The following is an 18,144-nucleotide window of genomic DNA, read 5'->3' as shown; positions in this document are numbered from 1 at the left end:
CCACGTGCACTTGAAAAGAATGTGTCTTCTGCTGTTTTGGATGGAGTGTTCTATTAGTATCGATTAGGTCCATTGAGCTCGTAACATTGTTCAAGTTTTCTATGTCCTTACTGATTTTCGTCTACTTTTTCTATCAATTATTGAAAAAGAGGTATTGAAATCTCTGATTATAACTGTGGATTTGCCCATCTGACTGTTTTTTTAAACAGACTCTTAGTTGATACTCTTGTCTTTCAGCCCCATGTATGAGTGTGCATGAGATTAACTAGAACATTTTGCCCCAGAGGTACTTGAGCCTTTTGGGTGTTCTGTGGTACAATCCTGATTTTCAGTTTCTCTGCTCTTTGCTTAACATTCAGCCTTCTGCTAAGGTAGTTACCACTCCTCATTCTGTTACCATTCAACTTCCAAAATTTTACTGCTCTGATTTTCTTTGCTCTTGTGGGTTCTTGCTTTTAAAAAAAGACATCTTTTTACTGAGATTTTAGTGGGATCGCTGAAGGGAGATGAAGTTAACACGTGAATTCAGTGTGCTATCTTTTTTCAAATACTTTTTTAGAGCATTTTTATTATCAAAATAGTAATGATATTAAAAGACAGTTTGGGAAAAAATGGAAATCCCAGCATCCTAACACAATCACTTACAACTATCTGTTATTTCCTTGGTTTTGCCCCTATGCACATGTAATTTTATTTAATACTTGAAATAGTTATAGTCACAGCATAAAAACAGCTTACCCTCTGCTTTTTAAAAACTTACACAATAAATATCCCCCCCAACATTTCTAAAAATGATCTATCATTCTGCTGAGTTAACATTTCATGATTGACCCAAAGTTCCCCAGTGAAGTATTTTTACAAGACTTTTAACATAAAAACATTTTAATGCAAGTCTTACATTTTCAAGTTAAAATGTAAGGTTTTTAAGAGTTCCCAGGATGAGGGGAAAATACACAGTTTGTACCTGTGTAACATCTTACCCATCATGATATAAGAGCCAACATTTATTGAGTACTTACTGTGGGTCGGGCTGCGCTAGCATCCAACTTGTGTTTCCTCTTTTAATCCTTGCAACAGCCCTATGAGATACTACTGTTATTAACCTGTTTTCAGCTACAGAAATAAGTAGAGTATCTGACTTTTCTTGTTCATCATCAAATAGGTCGTAAATGGTAGAGCAAAAGCTTCAAAGCACAGTCCATGCTGTTAACCACTGTCCTAGTCTCTTTGGGGTCTTTCTTTAGCTTAGAACTAAAGGGCTGGAAATATTTGGAAGCTCGTTTCTAAAACTGTCTGGCAAAAAGTATCACCTGCAATATGCAGTGTACTTTTTACAAGGAGAGAACTAGGTTTGACCCATTTTCAGCAAACACGTAAGTGCTGCCATTGTGAGAATGCAAGGCTATACAGAAACAGATTTCAGAAAGTAGAAGCGAAGCATCACAGCTCATTGACAGGATCATTTAATCCTTCCTTCATTTACCAAATCCACTGAGCTCGCAGTCAGTTGGACTCCATTGAAGAACTCCAATCTGGAGAGCAGACCGAATTCCCAGGAGCCCTGCCTTGTGGCTTTGACCTTGCTCACTCCTCATGGCCTCTTTGCTCCCTTCAGAGACTAATGAGCATCAACTACCTGGGCAGCGTGTACCCCAGCCGAGCCGTGATCACCACCATGAAGGAGCGCCGGGTGGGCAGGATCGTCTTTTTGTCCTCCCAGGCGGGACAGGTGGGACTGTTCGGTTTCACGGCCTACTCTTCGTCCAAGTTTGCCATCAGGGGATTGGCTGAAGCTTTGCAGATGGAGGTAAACGTTGTATTTGGTTTTATATTTATTCCTCAGCTCAGCGAATGTTCCTCTTTAGTTTGTAGCTTCTTTACACATGTTGGTATATTGAATTACAGATTGTAGATTTGACATTAGTGACAGAGAATCAATTGGCTCAATGCCTGAACTTTGCAATGAAAAAGTTAACATTTCTCATTCTATAAACGATTATAGTTATGAGAGAAACAAAATGGTTGTGAGGTTTTTGCTTGCTTAACTTAATACACAAAGTACTAATATCTTCAGTGTATTGTTGGTCAAATACTGTATGAGTGTGCATGAGGTTAACTAGATATTTTATTCTGTAGAGATGTTTCCTTAACAAAAAGATCTGTCCTTTTTGACTGAATAAGAAAATTACTATGTGTTTGAGGGAAGCACTTAGCTGTCTAGCTCTCAGCTTTTAGACCAATCATTTAACTTGGTCTTGCTTTCGTTATCTATAAAATGAGAGGGTTCGACTGAAAAAAATCATCTGACTCTCCTAATACTTATATTTTAATATCTTAAAGAAATATTGATGAAAGTGAATGATTTTTATTTTCACAGTTAATAGAACATTTTGTGAAAGAAAGGTGAGGTTAGGAATAGTCTCCAAGTGTTTATCATGATGTGACAGCCTGACACCTCAGCTGTGTGAAGCAGAATTCTGTATTATTGTCACATGGGAATGCTTAGAGAACATTGCACATATCTACCCAAAGTCATGTCCTGTAAAGGGCAAGGTGAAATTTTACTATTGCCGTATATGCTGAAATATAACACTACATAATGATGTTAAATGCCCAGAAGAGAATCCATTATGGTGAGCCCTCTTCTAGTAACTGTGTGTGATTTGAGAATCTCATTTAATGATTTAGATCAGGGGTCAGCAAATTTTTTTGTTTTTGTTTTTGTAAAGGGCCAGATAGTAATATTTTGGCCTTTGAGGGCTAGGTGTTATCTATCGCAACCACTGAAATCTCCTGTGATAGCAGGACAGCTGCCATGTGCAGTACATAAATGAACAGGTATGGCTGTGTTCCAATAAAACTTTATTTGTAGAAACAGGTGAAGGGCCAGATTTGGCCGTCAGACCATAGCTTACTGACCCTTGATTTAGAAAATCTTGAAAAGAGCCCTTGGTGGTATGTGACAGAGTGCCACACTGCCTGGACATTGGATGAGCGTTGCAGCACAAATGAATTGGTCAGTGACAGAATCCTGATGTGCCACTTAGGGACTGATGGACTGTGCTGTTCTCATCTCAAAAGAACCAGACCCAAATTTCCTTTTCATCAGCTTGTTTAGTATTCTTAATCAATAATAGGTCATTATAATTCGTATTGTATGACTAAAATTTCAAATAAGAATACTGGGGTTCCTTTTGTAATTTTTATTTTGAAAAGTCCCTTTGTAAATAACTATTTTATTTTTAAAACAGTTTTGTGAAATAAATGAGGTAGACGATGTTATGCCACCTTATAGATAAGAAAACTGAGTTTTCAGTAAGTTCATGGAGACTTGCTCAAAGCCACACGGTTACATTGTGACAGAAATAGTAACAAAGCCCAGGCCTCCTCTGGCCTGGGCCTTTTCCTCTCTCTGCAGCAGACGCAGTATCTGTAACTCAGGTCAGAAGAAGCCTGATTCATCTGGTTGCTTACCTCAGCCCTTCATTTGTCTTAGGAACCTAGCAGGTGTAGGAGTGTTTTGGAAATGACAAATCTGCTCATGAGGGCTTTTTGTCCCTAAGTCTTGTCTCGCAGAACTACTTCAGAATTCACTAATTTAGGGCAAAGTATATAATGTGGGCAGCCTGGTTTCGCTCCAGGTAGAACAGAAATGTTAATAAAGAAAAGAGAGAAGAGAGTGAGTGGCTAGGACAGACAGAGAGCCTGCAGCCTCTTTGTGACAAGCGTGCTTCACACACTGCAAGTAGCTGGCCTGGACTTGCCAGTCTGCTTGACTTCTATCCGTATTTGAAGTCCATTAAAAATGTCCTCATGTAAACAAAAAATAAAGTAACATGTACCATGAAAAATAATGGGTTGGGGGGCAAGGAAATTCAATCATCAAAACCTAATTTGTCCGTAGCAGAACTCGCATCAACACGATAGTTGCTTCCCTATACACCTCCAGTGTTGTGGGGGTTTTGGTTTTTGTTTTTCAATGTTGTGTTTTTGAAAGCTAGATAATCCAGTCTGTGTGGTTGTGTCTTCTGTGAATAAAACAGAATTGCTCAAACTTTTGACAGTCCTTTCGGTTTAACGCTTAAATCTTTCTGTCCACCCCAACCCTTGCCCCCAAACTAAAGTAGGACCCTAGAAATGTTTTGTGTACCATAAGTAATTTTGAAAGAATGCTGTGCCGTGTTGCTTTTTTTTTTTTTTTTTTGTCTTTTTTAATATTCAGTCTTTTAGGTACAAATACATCATTTAAAGATTTTAAAAGTTAATCTTTTTGGAAAGCAGAGACCAAGTAACAGAAAACTAGGTGTTGTCCTTTGTCCTTTTCTTGCCCCAGTCATGCTCACCTCCCTCTAACTTCATTTCTTCCTACCATGGCCTGGAAGGAAGCTGAGGCTTAAATTCTGGACTTCAGGTCAACAGCTCCCACGTCTTTGATTTGATGGAATTAGTATCTTATGTGGGATTGTTTTGATAATACAGTCTTGAGCAGGTGGTTATCTTTCTGATGGAGACTGAGTCCGGCAGAAGGGAGACAGTGCGAGGGGGTTGGGGGAGGACAGAGAGTGGTGGATCAGCAGTGACAAGGAGAAGCAGACACCGGCCAGGTGAGCAGGGGGATTATTACTGAAGTCCTGGCTTATAAAGTCTTAGAAAACGTGGTGCTCTCTAGGCGTCAGCATTGTCTCAGCAAGAACAAGTAAAGCCGAATGAGCCTCATTTCTTTTTCTGCTGAGATTATGGGATTAGTCAATTAAAGGAAAGTAGAGACATAGTTTAATGTATTTCAATTTTAGCGAATTATTTGACAAGAGTTTCAGGATACTGTCAGCTCCATGAGCGCAGGGGATTTGTCTATTTTGTTCATGTCCGTATGCTTCGTTCCTAGAACAAGACTGACGCATGTCACTAAGTATTTGTTGGGTGAATGAAATGGTCAGCTTACTAGCTATGGGAGGTATCCAGCCAGAGGGGGAGAGACTCACGGCTCCATTTTGACAGTGGATACCATACTGGAAGGGGATCGGAAAGGTTTCTCCCAACCCTGACAGTCTTTGCCCACCCCAGGAGAAAGCTGTTCTGAAAAGCTGTCTGAACCATTTGGAAGCTCAGCCATAGCCTTGAGTTTGAGAAACACCGCTTTGAAATGCTCTCTCACAGTGGCGTATGGACCCCCTCCTCACTGTGGGGACAGGCAGAGGGGACAGGACAGGCACAGAAATGACCTTAACCGAGCCGTCCTCTCAGGCTCTATAGGGGCTTCCTGGTCACCACTTACTGGCTTTTGTGGTGCTGTTTTTGTCTGATCTCTGCACAACAGAGACAGCTTTAAAAGTCACTCTGTCAGAAACAAGTGGAAGAGAACTTGCTTGCTCATCAGCCTCACAGCCTCGCCTGAATCCAGAGCTGTTCATGAGCATAGCTGGGCCTTGAAGCAACATGTCCCTTCTGTGCTGAGTGAACACGCTCTCATGCCCTCTGTGCACTGGAGCTGAACCAACAAAAACGTCACCCTGCACTTTCCAGGTTGGCAGGCTCCTCCCACAGGCTTCAGAACTGTGCTTCATGGATGGAACTAGGAAAAGGGCTCCACGATAAGAAGGGACCCGGGGATACTCTCAGAGGCCATTGCCTTAGGAAGCCCGTTGTCTTTTTTCAGCCTCCTTGAGACACATAGTGGCTGATCTTACTACTAGCTGCTGCCTGCCCACTTCCAAGTCATGGGGACTAAGCAGTGAACCAATGGCAAACCAAAGTCATGGCAGAGATTCGGATGGTGTGAACTGTCACCCTCATCCGGGTGGAGCGGGGCTGCTGCAAAGAAGGCTGTATGAAGGGTGTGTCCTGGCTGACTAGGAGAATCTTCTAGAATCATTGGGTGTGTGTTTATGAGTGGGGAAGTTAAGTGTGGAGGCCCCGTGGTGAAGTAAACAAGCCTAAGAACCTGTTCTTTCACAGCGGGTTGGAGTTCCAAGTAGGGGAGGGAGCTGTGAAGAGAAGCCTGGCTGGTCTGACTTGGGGCTTCTGCCTTGGGGAGATTCCTGTTGGCCCATTCTGTGGAGGAGGAAGTGACTCCTGAGCCCCACTGGGCAGAGGCTGGCTGCACAGGGAGCCCAGAGCAAGCAAACTTCTCAAGGTGCATACAGTTCTAGACCAGGGTCTGGGTGGCACGAGAAAGGCACCAGGAAAGGGGTTTCAGTGGCCTCAACATATTTTGTGGATGAAATCAACCTAACAGGAGTTTCAGGAGCAGCCGTGAAGGGAAACAGATGTACAGTCTGATGGCGGAGGGGCAGACTTAGCTCATTGCCTTGAACCCAGTGCCTAAGGAGCATGCAGTTGGGGGGGAGACCAAGTGGACTTCCTTCTAGCGCTGTCGCTTTCCTCATGGGCAGCGGGAGTGGAAGAAACGAAGAAGGGGATAGATGGCCGTTCCTTAGGACCAGGTGCCTTCTGGAGTAGAACTGCATTAAGCTGAGCTTTTCTTCTTTATTTCTAAACGGTCTGCATGGAGAGCAGTTTCCTGGCTCAGGTTGTGGTAGTTCTCCTTGCAGCGTCACCCGTTGGTTGGCCTTGCCACCTCTTGAGAAAATCAGGGCAGTATTTATTACGTATGCCTGGCAGCCAGTGCAGGCTGGTGAGGGAGGATGTGAAATTGTATCTTGTTTACTGAAGGGACCAATGTTGTTTCTGAAATGCAGGTGAAGCCGTATAACGTCTATGTCACAGTGGCCTACCCACCAGACACAGACACCCCTGGGTTTGCAGAAGAAAACAAAACAAAGGTAAGTATTCCTCTGTGCCACGTTTTGAGTCTTTAACATTGTAAACCCCTTTTCTGATTTTCTGTCTCTCCACATTTCAGCCCACAGGCATTTTCATCAGTCAGAAAATTGAGTTCCTTTCAATTTACGTGCTAACTAGAGGCCTCTGAACTTTCATTTGAAATCTTGGAGAATGCAGCCATATTTTCCAAGGCCATGAGTTTTGCAGATAATCTTTGAAGCCTTATTCAGTTAATAAGGTATTTTTCTTTAAGAGAGAGAATACAGCTTATTTTTTAACTAATGAGATGGTATTCTTTAAAAATAATGATCTCACCCCTGAACCTAAAGACCTGGTTGCCAATCCATTGTCTCCATGTGTAGGGCTAATGGGAGCCTCGGACTTAACATTTCAGGAACAGAACTTTTGATTCCCTCTTATTCCCTACATTATTTTCATCTCATTACCTGGCACCCACTGTTCACTCAGCTGCTCAGGCTGTAAACAATGAAGCCAGCCTTGATTCTCCCCCTCACACATGTCCAGTGGACTTGCAAATCCTCTTGGCTCCACCCTGAGAACATATTCCAAATATGACCTTTTTAAAAACAAAAAACAAAAACTGCACATATCACTACCATCCTCGTAGTCATAGCCAAGTGATATTTTTGCCTGAACGACCTTAATAGCCTTCAAACTGGTATGCCTGCTTCTGTTCTTACGCCCCTGGGGTCTGTTCTTCATAGTCACTAATGATCTGTTTAAAGCCTAAGTCAGGTCTTGTCACTTCCCTGTTTAAATCCCTCTTGTGCAAAAAAATGAAAAATAAAAAACAAAAAACAAATGAACAAAAAACTCCCTAAAGACCAAATACCTCTCATGCAGCACAGTCCAACAGAATGTTCTAGAATGGTGGAAATGTTCTCTATCTGTGCTTTGCAATATGGTAGTCACATTGTGGCTGTTGAGCACCTGAAGTCTGGCTAGTGGGACTGAGAAGGTGAATGTTTAATTTTATTTACTTTTAAATAATTCAAAGTTAAAATTAAATATTGCATTTTGTAGCAGCTATGTACAGCTTGGAGAGTGCAGCTCTCGTGGCTCTCATCATGCCTGGAATAGAACCCAAAGGCCTGTAGGGTCCCACAGTGTCTGGACCTCAGCCACCTACCTGCCCGCAGCGTTTTCCCCTCTTGCCCTCAGCCACACAGGAGCCCTGCCCGTCAATTCCGTGAGCTTGCCCGGCCTGTTGTCACCTATGGGCTTCGCTCGTGCTGTCCTCTCTCTCTGGATGTTTGAATGGCTTATTCCCTTGTTTCTTTCCATCTCTACGGATGTCACTTCCCTGACCCTCTGTATGTCAGGTAGCACTCCCCTGGCTTTATGTTTTCTCCAGGGTGCTTATCACCACTGGACGTTTACATTTACACGGCCACTGCCAGTCATCCCGAGCTGAATGCAAGCTTTGTGTTTGTTCAAAGGAAGCTGCTCTTTGCCCTGATGCACCGTAGACCCTCGGTGAGCAAACAAATAAAGTGGAGAAGAAAGGGATCAATCAGAACTTACCACCTTGAACCCGCCTTGATTGTTTTTCTTGTCTTTTATAATAATGCTTATGTGAACCTCCACAGCATAAAAATTGGCACTTATGCTCTATAGACCGTATATTTGCAAAAAGATGTTTATGATTTAGAAGCTCTTTTCCTATTCATTTCTCTTTGGCTCTGTTTCCTTTAAAATTACTATTTCAAATAAGTAAATTTAAGCCACGTGTCTGTCTTAGAATAAGTGTGGTCTGCTAAGCAGATTTGCAACATTTGGTAAACAGTCTTTTTAGTTTGAAGCCAGAGCTCACAAAGCGTGGTGATTTCCCTGTGAAGATTTCATTTTGATGTTATGCTGCGTTTTTGTGTGTGTGTGTTTTTTTTCCTCCAGTAAAATGTTGGGCAGACTTCCTGGGGTAAATCAAATTCTACCTTTGGTCTGTGAGCCCTTTAGGGGGCGCCATAGTGCTTTTAAATCTAATGTATATCTGGCCACACAGACCAGCCTGGGGTTCTGGAAGAATGAATGGTAACACCTCATGAAGGCCTTTCTCTTCATTTTCAGGTTTATCAAGAAATATCCGACTTTTATGAAGGGCTGTGCTTTTCTATTTTAAGAAGATACATTCTGGTTTCAATTTTTTTTTTTTTAATTCTTTCAAGCCTGCATGGTAAACAAAATTTAGTTTCATGCAGTTTAAGGCTTTAGTTTTGAAATTTCTAACTTAAAGTCCCTTTTAAATAATTTTTGAGCCCATGTGTCACCATTCATTCTCTGTCCAGGTGGCATTCCTCCACTTGGCCTGGAAGTATAGTGAGAACAGAAATGCTACTCAGAAGCGCAGACTTGCTCGGGGCATGCAGCCTAGGCGCCGCATAAACACTATGGGTCAGGTGTGTGGCCAGCAGCGAGGATTCAAGGCAGGTCTCGGACCAGTGATGTATTCTCATTCTAGCTTGGACGGTCCTCACTGGAGCCAGGACCACATGTTCTGCAGAGAGTGGCCACGGCCTCCTGGTCTGGCTTCAGTTACTGCACTGAATTTTACACAGTAACCAGGTAGAAACTGGTTTAGAATCCAGATGGACCTAATTCCAAAAATAAGAATCTACTTGAAGGTAGAAAACTGGAATTATTTAGAAATCGGGGGAGGGGAGGGCTGTCAGAATTATTGACTTTTTAATTTAGTGGTATTAATATGTCCGTTTTTCCACTTCAGCCTTTGGAAACCCGTCTTATTTCAGAGACCACATCTATTTGCACACCAGAGCAAGTAGCCAAACAGATTGTTAAAGATGCCATAGTAAGTCAAATCCTTGATTTGTTTGTTAATAACTGTAGTTCTGTATTTCTGAAAAGATATTTGTCCCAGGACTTACTTCAAAACACAAATTACTGCATCTTTTTGGTCAGAGAGAGTCATCATGTCTAATACTGAACTCCATTTTTCTTCCCTTAAACACATTATCAGTTCCATGTTAACTGCGCTCCTGGAAAGTGATTATATGTCTTCCCTGTAGGAGCAGATTGATCTGGAAGGGTGTCTGGGAACTTTGGTTCTTTCCAAAGAAAACGAGATTTTCCTGTGGAATGTCAACAGCATGTTTCACGAATACTGCGTGTGGCTTGTTGACCTCTTCCTTCTTTTCCACAATACTTTGAGTTTTAGATTATTGTAGGTACCGTCTTGCCCGAGTCGTTGGTTAAGGATTTTTCTTTCACCTTCCTGCTTCCTGCTATCATTTTCCCGAATGTTCACTAATAAGAAAGTGCAACCAGTCCCCTGGGCCACCATCCCGTCCACCTCGCCAGTGTGATTCTGGGCTACTGAGTTTATATGGAGTTAAAAAGGGTATCATTAGAAAGCGTGTGTTGTTTTGTAGAACAACACACGTGCCACCAACTTCTGACAACCTTCCTGTTAACCCAGACGCAGAGAAATATCCCTCTGCGAGGGATAGCTGTAAACCGTAGGCCCATGCCGAAATTTAGAAAATTTGGGGACCACTGGAATGAGAAGTGTCACCATGCTGTGCAAGGGGCGGTATGGGTAGAACATGAGAAATATCGAACTTATCAAAATCCATACAGAACATTGGAAGAACTTTGCTCTGTTGCGTTCAAAGGCATAGACCGATGGCACCCGTGGATGGAGCCAACTTTGTTTTTCCTGCTTATCTGAAGTCAGAGCAAACACGCTCAGTGTTTTTAATGATCTAAAATAGCTCTTGGTATTTTTGGCAGGACTCATTCAGTCTGGGGGTGTTCAAACTTCTTCATCTCTTGACCATTTTGCACTCTAAACGGTTGGCGACCCCAGAGAACTGTTGTTTACATGGGTTATATTTGCCCTAGTAGACATTGAAACTGTATAATTGTAAAAACATGTATTAATTCATTTAAAATAATAATAAGCCCGTTACATTTTAATGCAACATTTTTACAACTATAATTATTTCTCAGAACAAACCTCTAGTGAGAAGAGGGGTGTTGTTTTACATTCCCCCCGTCTCTTTGATGCCTGTGTTCCTGGAAGACAGCTGGGTTTTCATAGTTGCTTCTGCATTTGATCTGTTGTCATATGTTGTTTTGAATGAAGGATATAAAGAAAATCTGGCCATACAAAGATATGTGGTTAGAAAAGGGAGGAGTATTTTACAGGTTTTTTGGATCATGGCGGACATTCTTTTTTACTATTAAACCCACACTGGATGAATAGTAGTTTCTTCAAGTTTAATTGCAGTGTGGAATTGGAAAGCTACATTAATGAACTTTTTGTTCTCTGTTACATTAAAACCCCTTGGTCTTTGCACTTTGAACGTTTTGTACTCATTCATGATTTTGTAACATTATGCATTAGTCACTGGGAAAATATGGGTTCACGGAGTTACCCAAAAATTTACATTCATTAATATCACTGCTGGTTTCATAAAAGTCTTTACATATTGGGAAGCTGACAATCTCATAGAAAGCTCAGATTTTCACACTGAGCACAAAAGCTGCCAACTTTCTTTGAAGTGACAGGCCCATTTCATTCATTTTCCACAAAATATCTTCCAAATGCCCAAGTCTGACTAACCATAGTTTGTTCATAGTTCTTTCACATAAAAATGGTGTTCTGTGGAAAAAACCGGCAAATATTATGACTTAAGCCATTGTTAGGAGAGCTTATCTTCAGGGCCGGCAACTCCCTTGGGTACAGTGCACAGCCGAAAATAACGCTGGGTGCGGATTTCTCTTTGGTCACACAGAATAGTAAGAAGACATGTCCTCAAGGGTTGCTATTTATTAAAACAATTTACTGCCAATTTATCAAGAGCACATTTAAGCAAAACTGACATTTTAAAATTTTACAAGATTTTAAAAAGTTTGTGTTTTCTTTGTGTATCTATTTATTACTGCAAATGTGTGTGTGTGGCAGTAGAGACGTGGTACTACTGCAATTTGTGCTAATGAGCCCATCAGTGCAAATGTCACTCAGTGAGAAAGGCAATTAATGTCTTTGTATGAAAGGCAATCATTTTGTCATCATGGACCCCTCTCATGGACATCCGGGGTCCGTGGGCTAACCCCCATTTCGAGAACCGTCCATCTAGCCATTTAGCCCACCTGCCAAGGCCACGTTCGTTTCTGAGCTGCAATATGTGCTTTGTTCCCATCTTATCCCACCTACAATGAACAGACACCCTTCCCTGTTTGAGTTGATTCCTTTCCATGTTACTATTAATACTATTGCCTCTTTTCTTTTCCTTCCATTTAGCAAGGAAATTTTAACAGTTCCATTGGCTCAGATGGGTACATGCTCTCGTCCCTGACCTGCGGAATGGCTCCAGTCACTTCCATTACTGAAGGGCTCCAGCAGGTAAGCTCTGCGTAGGCCATCAGACAGATGGACAGACAGACAGACAGGCAGCGCCTCTTATTAAACTTCAGTTAAGAAAGAGCTAAAGGAAGATGTAGTAACTTGATCTGAGCATGTAAAACCTATTCCCTTCCTCTACCAGGGATAAGTAAATGGGAAATAGGTTAAAGATGTAACTTGAGGAATTTAGACCGGCAAGAAGTCTGTGCTGGGCACCGCAGATGCAGAAATAAAACGCCGTCTCTGCTGTTGGGCTGTTACTCTGGGTTCTCTTCTGTCTGGAGTGGTTTACGGGTGGGCTTGCCAGACAGTACTGGACTCACCTTTTCGAGGTGAGTCAGGCCACAGACAACTAAGCTTAGGGAGATACAAGTCAAGGATGCAACACAATGCCCACCCTAACTGGGGATGAAATTATAGTTCATCCAGGACATAACCAGTTAACTGCTCCTTGATGTCCTAGGTGCTGAGTTTGCTGCTGGAGAATCAGATAGAAGGCAATCCCAGGGGACCTATAGTCTGGGAGACCTATAGGTGGGAGAGACTGATAAGCACAGTGATACTAATGCAGTATAAAGTACTAAGGGTTAGAATAGAGCGAGTGCTCTGCAAAGGCAAAGCCATGGATGACGGAGGTAAAAGGAAGCAAGGAGAGGGTGGAGAAGCTGCCTGAGCAGGGTCTGCCTGCGGCGAGGGGTAGTTACAGTAGGTGCAGCAGACCACGTCTAGACTAAATGTCCCAGTGACTTAGCTGTTGGTTTTCCTCACTCTCCTTTTCTCACACTGTAAGGTAGTTGCAGTGGTGTGGTAGGCAGGCACTCTGTTAGATATAAGCTCTGAGAGCGAGCCCATGCTTCTCATGTCTTAGGACACTGCCCCTCACAGCCTGTGCCTGGCACATAGCAGGAACTTGAGGAGAATGCCCGAGGAACGAACACGGGAATTCTGCACGTTCTCCGCAGGCCTTGTCCATCCTCCCACTTCTGTACGAGTGATGTCAAATCTAAAACTTCAGCCCATAACTGACTGTTGCCTGAACTTCAGTTCTGTATGCATTTCTTTGCCCGGGGCTGTGATGGCACACCTCCAGTTCAAAACGTCCAACATAGAACTTTGTGTTTCCTGCCTCCCACCCCCATCACCGATTCTGTGGTGTTTGTCTCCAGGGTCGGTGCTCAATATTCACTTAGGAGCCCAACCAGAAACCTGGGTGTCACACTGAGTCCCCTCCTTCTGCCCCTCCCATCAGAGAGCAGCTCCCTCTCTCCTGTCCCTGTAGTCCGGGGACCACTCACATTCTCCGGCTCTGCTGCTGCTCCTGCGGTTCAGGCTCACTTACTGCCCTGGGCTCCTGGCCCGAGTCTCATACTCTGTCAGCCGGAGGTTGTAAACTGGCGGCCCACGGGCCCATAAAGCGCTTGTTTGGTCCATCTGCTCTGAGCATGCGTGTTGAATAAAGTAGTTTTAAAATTAGATTTTACATAAAAAGTTCCAATTTCGGACTTTTCTTGGAAAATCAGAAGGCCCAGCAGCACGGGGTGTAACCAGCTGGGACGTTGGCAGTTGCTCGCGTCACACGGGACGTGTTCCCCAGCCTCTCTGGTCTTGCAGCACCCTGCCCCAGGCCCTGGGTGCATTCGAGTCTTCCAGCGCCTTTCTCATGGTGGTTTACCTGAACTTCAGCTCTACCTTGCACAACAACCTTCAGTGGTTCCCTGGTACCGTCCGCATGAGGCTTTCCTGCGATCCATCGCATGGCGCAGCCCTCTGATCTCCGACCCCTCTTACCTCTCTTCTTTGTTCCCCTGGCCCTCCTCTTCTCTCTGCAACTTTATGTCCCTCCATCCCCAGCTTTCCTTCCTGTAAACAACTTCCAGTCTTCCACGAGGTCTCACCTTAAATTTTGCTTTCTTCCAGAAAACTCTGTGCTATATTGTAATTGCTTTTTCTTGAGGGTTTTTTTTTTCTTTTAGGTTTTTGTTTGTTTGTTTGTTTATAATAGACTTTATTTTTTAGAACAGGTGTAGGTTTATAGAAAATTTGAGGGGAAACTCTAAAGTGCCCATATAGCTCCCCCTATTATTGGTATCTTGCAGTTAATGAGGTACATTGTTACAGTTAATGAGCCAGGGTTGATGCGTTATTATTAACTGGTTTACATGAGGGCTCACTGTCGGTGTTATACATCCATCCTATGAGCTCCCACAAACATACAGGGACACGTATCCTCCATTACAGTGTCACACAGGATAGTTTTCAGCCCTAAAATTCATCTGTGCCCCACCTATCCATTTCTTCTTTCCTCCTGATCTGTTTACTGTCTCCATAAGTTTGCCTTTTTCCAGCTTCCTTTTGGTTTTTACATTTTTCAAAGTAATCCTTGCGCATAAATAGGTTTCAAGGCTTGTTAGGAAAAGCAGCGGTCCCTCACTGCTTGGTCCCCCATTGGAGATACTCATTTTTATGGCTATCTAAATGCTGTTCACAGCTGAGCTATGTAAGATATACATAATTAATTTTTCTTTCTCATACAACCTTTTGTTTTCCCTGAAACTGTTACGGGTCTTTTTTTATGTATTATTTCTGTGCATTATTAAGAATGACTGTCTTCATCTCCTCTCGGAAATATCAGCTACTCTATCAGTTTCACCTTCTGGAAGGAATTCCTCCTGGAACCTTCTGACCTGCCCGTCAGGACTGGCTGCCCCCATGTCTATGCATAGCTGACCCCCAGCCTCCCCCTTCATGGTCATCCTGGGGAACCCCTCTGCCTCCCTTTTGTATTGGGTCCCTGCTTCCCGTATCACGTGGCATTGCCTTTCTTTGTTCACCCCTCGCGTTGGCTGTTTACCTCTTCTAGTAGCTTTCTGAAAAAGGTGCACAGGAGGCAAATGTTTTTGAGACCTCGCATATTTGAAAACATTTCTTTTTGTAGTTTTCCGCCTTTCAAGAATTCCACTTAAAAGTGCTGCTAGTGAGAACCTTTTAGTAGAAAAGTGAAACTTAATGGATATGGTTATTTGTTGTCTTAACCTTGAAACAGTCATTGTCTTTCTCTGATTATGTCTTTCCAGCTAGGGAATAAGCTCACGGAAGGCAAAACTGTGTCTTTTTACCACAGTCTTCTGCGCACCCAGCATTGGGTCTGACTTTTGTGACCGGAACATAAATCTTAAACCAAAAAGCCTTGATGGTAGTTTGGATGTTTGAGATGCTGGGCTGGATTTCCCCTAGCTATTAGAACCCTAAAGCTAGGAATACCTGTCTGGTCCTCCGTGTAATTTGAATTCATTCATTGGACAAATATTTTGTTGTTACCTATCTGGCAGGCATTGGGTATCCAGTTTTGCAGAGCAGACAGCTTCTGTCCTGAGTGTTTTACTGACCCTAACAACGTTTTCTTTATACTTACCCTTGGAGCAGATTAGAAGATGTGGCTCAGAAACTATTGGTTAGAGACATATCCTAAAATCCCTTGAAATGAGCTATTGTATTATACCGTTGGATGAGCTCACAGGTCTGTCTTTATCTTGCAGGTGGTCACCATGGGCCTTTTCCGCATGCTCTCTCTGCTTTACCTGAGAAGTTTTGACACCATAATTCGTCGCTGCATGGTAGAAAGAACAAAATATGAAATTACAGACAAAACTGCCTGAGCCTTGGAAAAAAGAGTGTTTCTAAATAACGCGAGCAGCGTGTTGCTAAATGGGACCCAGTTTTTGGCCTACAGACACTTAGGTTTTGCTTTTGAATATGTGAGATTGGACCAGTGCTCTCCGGCAACCTGGCTGCAAAGCACGGGGTAGAGATGCAACTCCAGACAATATTATTAATACTATGCAAATAGGGACTAGGACACCATTTGATTCTCTGAGGTGGAGAGGTGGTGACAGTGTGGGAACTGGTAGCATGCGAGCAGGGTGAAGAAGGGGATGCCAGAGTGATCATTTACATTTTTCCCCAGTTGTTCTTTTCTTCCCCATAGAGATCAAGTCCAAAAAGGGACTTCATGCCACCTAAGAAGACGTGAGGACTTTTTAAACCTTCCATGAAAGGCAGTATGGGTTTCTGGGCCTTTTTTCGCCTTTCTTTCTTTCTTTCTTTTTAACTGGATGTATTTTATTCAAGATGAGTTTTACATAATGCTGGTGAGTCTGAGTACATGATAATGTCCCTGACTCACTGTGGGGCTGGTGGACGCTCACGGTTTCTCTCGCTCTTTGATCCCATACAACCACAAGGGGGATGGGAGAGGGCAATGCAGAGATGCAATGAAAGGGAGGGAGCTAGACCTTTTCCGATAGGAAACATAATGCTTTCTGGTCTTCTTTAGGTTTGGGTGCTTTAGGGCACCTTCATTTTTCACTCCTAAAGTGTTTTCTGAAGAGAAATAAAATCTTAGAAGCTTAAACATTTACAATTCTTTACTAGCCATGATGACTTGAAGTGCCATCCCATTACAGTTTATTCTCATTCTCCTCATCTCTTCCTTTCCCAGTTTGCTTTTCCTTCTATAATAATTTTTGTTTAAAAAGGGGGGGGGGACCCGTTAACATTTTTTGACTTCACTTTTTCAATCATTCATTAGTTAATGAAAAGAAAGAAAACAAACTGTGACCTTCTCGTTGCATATACGTAGCTTTTGAGAAAGGCTGGAGACACCATATTTAAATTTTACTCATTAAGAAAAAAAAAAGTAGGATGACAAGGCCAGTTTTGAAGATCCTCGTTTCTGAAATGAAATGATCACCCTGTTCTTTCTATGACTCTCCCACTGACCCCGAGAACGTTCTCTTTGAACCACACCTTAAGGAAGCACAGGCAGAGCACTGCTCTGGAAATCCTGCCAGCCCCGTGAACGGCGTTTCCAGATCATAGGTTCTGTTGTTCATTTAGTGGATTTCCACAGCAAGTGCCTCTGATGAGTGTTAGCCAATATGACCTGGTTCAGCTCGTCGTCGTGTGTGCTTCTTGACTGAGGGACAGTCACCTTCATCAGAACCCTGTCCCCTCCTCATATACTCAGTGTGCATGGACAATAGCACATTTCAGTTCACTCTGGTGAGAAAAGACCACTGCTTTGGATGGAGAAACTTTTTTTTTTTGTTTAATTGGGGAATATTGGGGAACTGTGTTTCTCCAGGGCTCATGAGCTCCAAGTCGTTGTCCTTCAATCTTAGTTGTGGAGGGCACAGTTCAGCCCCAAGTCCAGTTGCCATCCTCAATCTTTAGCTGCAGGGGGTGCAGCCCACCAGCCCATGCGGGAATTGAACCAGCAACCCTTTTGTTCAGAGCTCACGCTCTAACCAACTGAGCCATCCAGCCACCCAGGAGAAACTTTTTTATTGTTTAAAAAAAAATAATGACAAAAGATTAAAGACCTGAAAGGCATAGCAAACGTTTTTTAGTAGCTCTTGAGTTTTTGAACCTTTTGACTTTAAAATGACTTAACTTACAAAGTAAGATGTTTAACGGCTTTAATCCATGGGGTCTTTTATTTAAACACTGTCAAAGACGGAAGAACGTATTATTTAATATATGAGTTGCTTGAGATGGCTTCATGTGGGTGGTGGATGCCCTAATGGTCTCATGAATCTTTTCAGTCTTAGATAGCCGTCGTCGGCAAAGTCTGGCGTCCTATTGGACAGCCTCTCACATAAAGTATGGACTGTGTTTTCCTGATCGCAGAAAATGGTTACATTCGTATCTGGATGTTTTTCAATTTTATTCTTTTCTCATAAATGTTCTTTGACTGTTGGCACCTTCCATTGCTGGTCCATATGGAAATCTAGTCCAAGATGATGTCTCATTTAATAAAATTAACTATTTAACAATAGTTATTTCAATATTCGTTTCTCAAGGTATCCTCCCAGGTAGTACTGTCACCTCAGGTCATGTAAACCTTTAGACACATTTGAGTCTGTGGTGGGAGACAGTCTCCCCAGCCCAACTGAAGCCCAGGCGTGAGAGCAGTT

At 42.8% G+C, this 18,144-nt stretch overlaps 1 protein-coding gene across 1 annotated transcript in view; it reads left to right on the top strand.

Annotated features, from left to right (window-relative positions):
* KDSR (3-ketodihydrosphingosine reductase) overlaps nt 1-17,381 on the top strand; it is a 33,933-nt gene extending 16,552 nt beyond the window's left edge. The window contains exons 6-10 of the mRNA XM_033087658.1: nt 1,616-1,807; nt 6,699-6,782; nt 9,527-9,610; nt 12,068-12,169; nt 15,706-17,381. Coding sequence (XP_032943549.1) covers nt 1,616-1,807; nt 6,699-6,782; nt 9,527-9,610; nt 12,068-12,169; nt 15,706-15,825 — 582 coding nt within the window. The 3' untranslated portion in view covers nt 15,826-17,381. The remainder of the gene's footprint in view (nt 1-1,615; nt 1,808-6,698; nt 6,783-9,526; nt 9,611-12,067; nt 12,170-15,705) is intronic.
* Nucleotides 17,382-18,144: the final 763 nt, after the last annotated feature.

Source organism: Rhinolophus ferrumequinum, chromosome 19 (assembly GCF_004115265.2).
Source record: "Rhinolophus ferrumequinum isolate MPI-CBG mRhiFer1 chromosome 19, mRhiFer1_v1.p, whole genome shotgun sequence".
NCBI classification, from domain to species: domain Eukaryota; kingdom Metazoa; phylum Chordata; class Mammalia; order Chiroptera; family Rhinolophidae; genus Rhinolophus; species Rhinolophus ferrumequinum.
The sequence above is the reverse complement of the archived record's forward strand: the minus strand, read 5'-3'. Positions and strand labels throughout refer to the sequence as shown.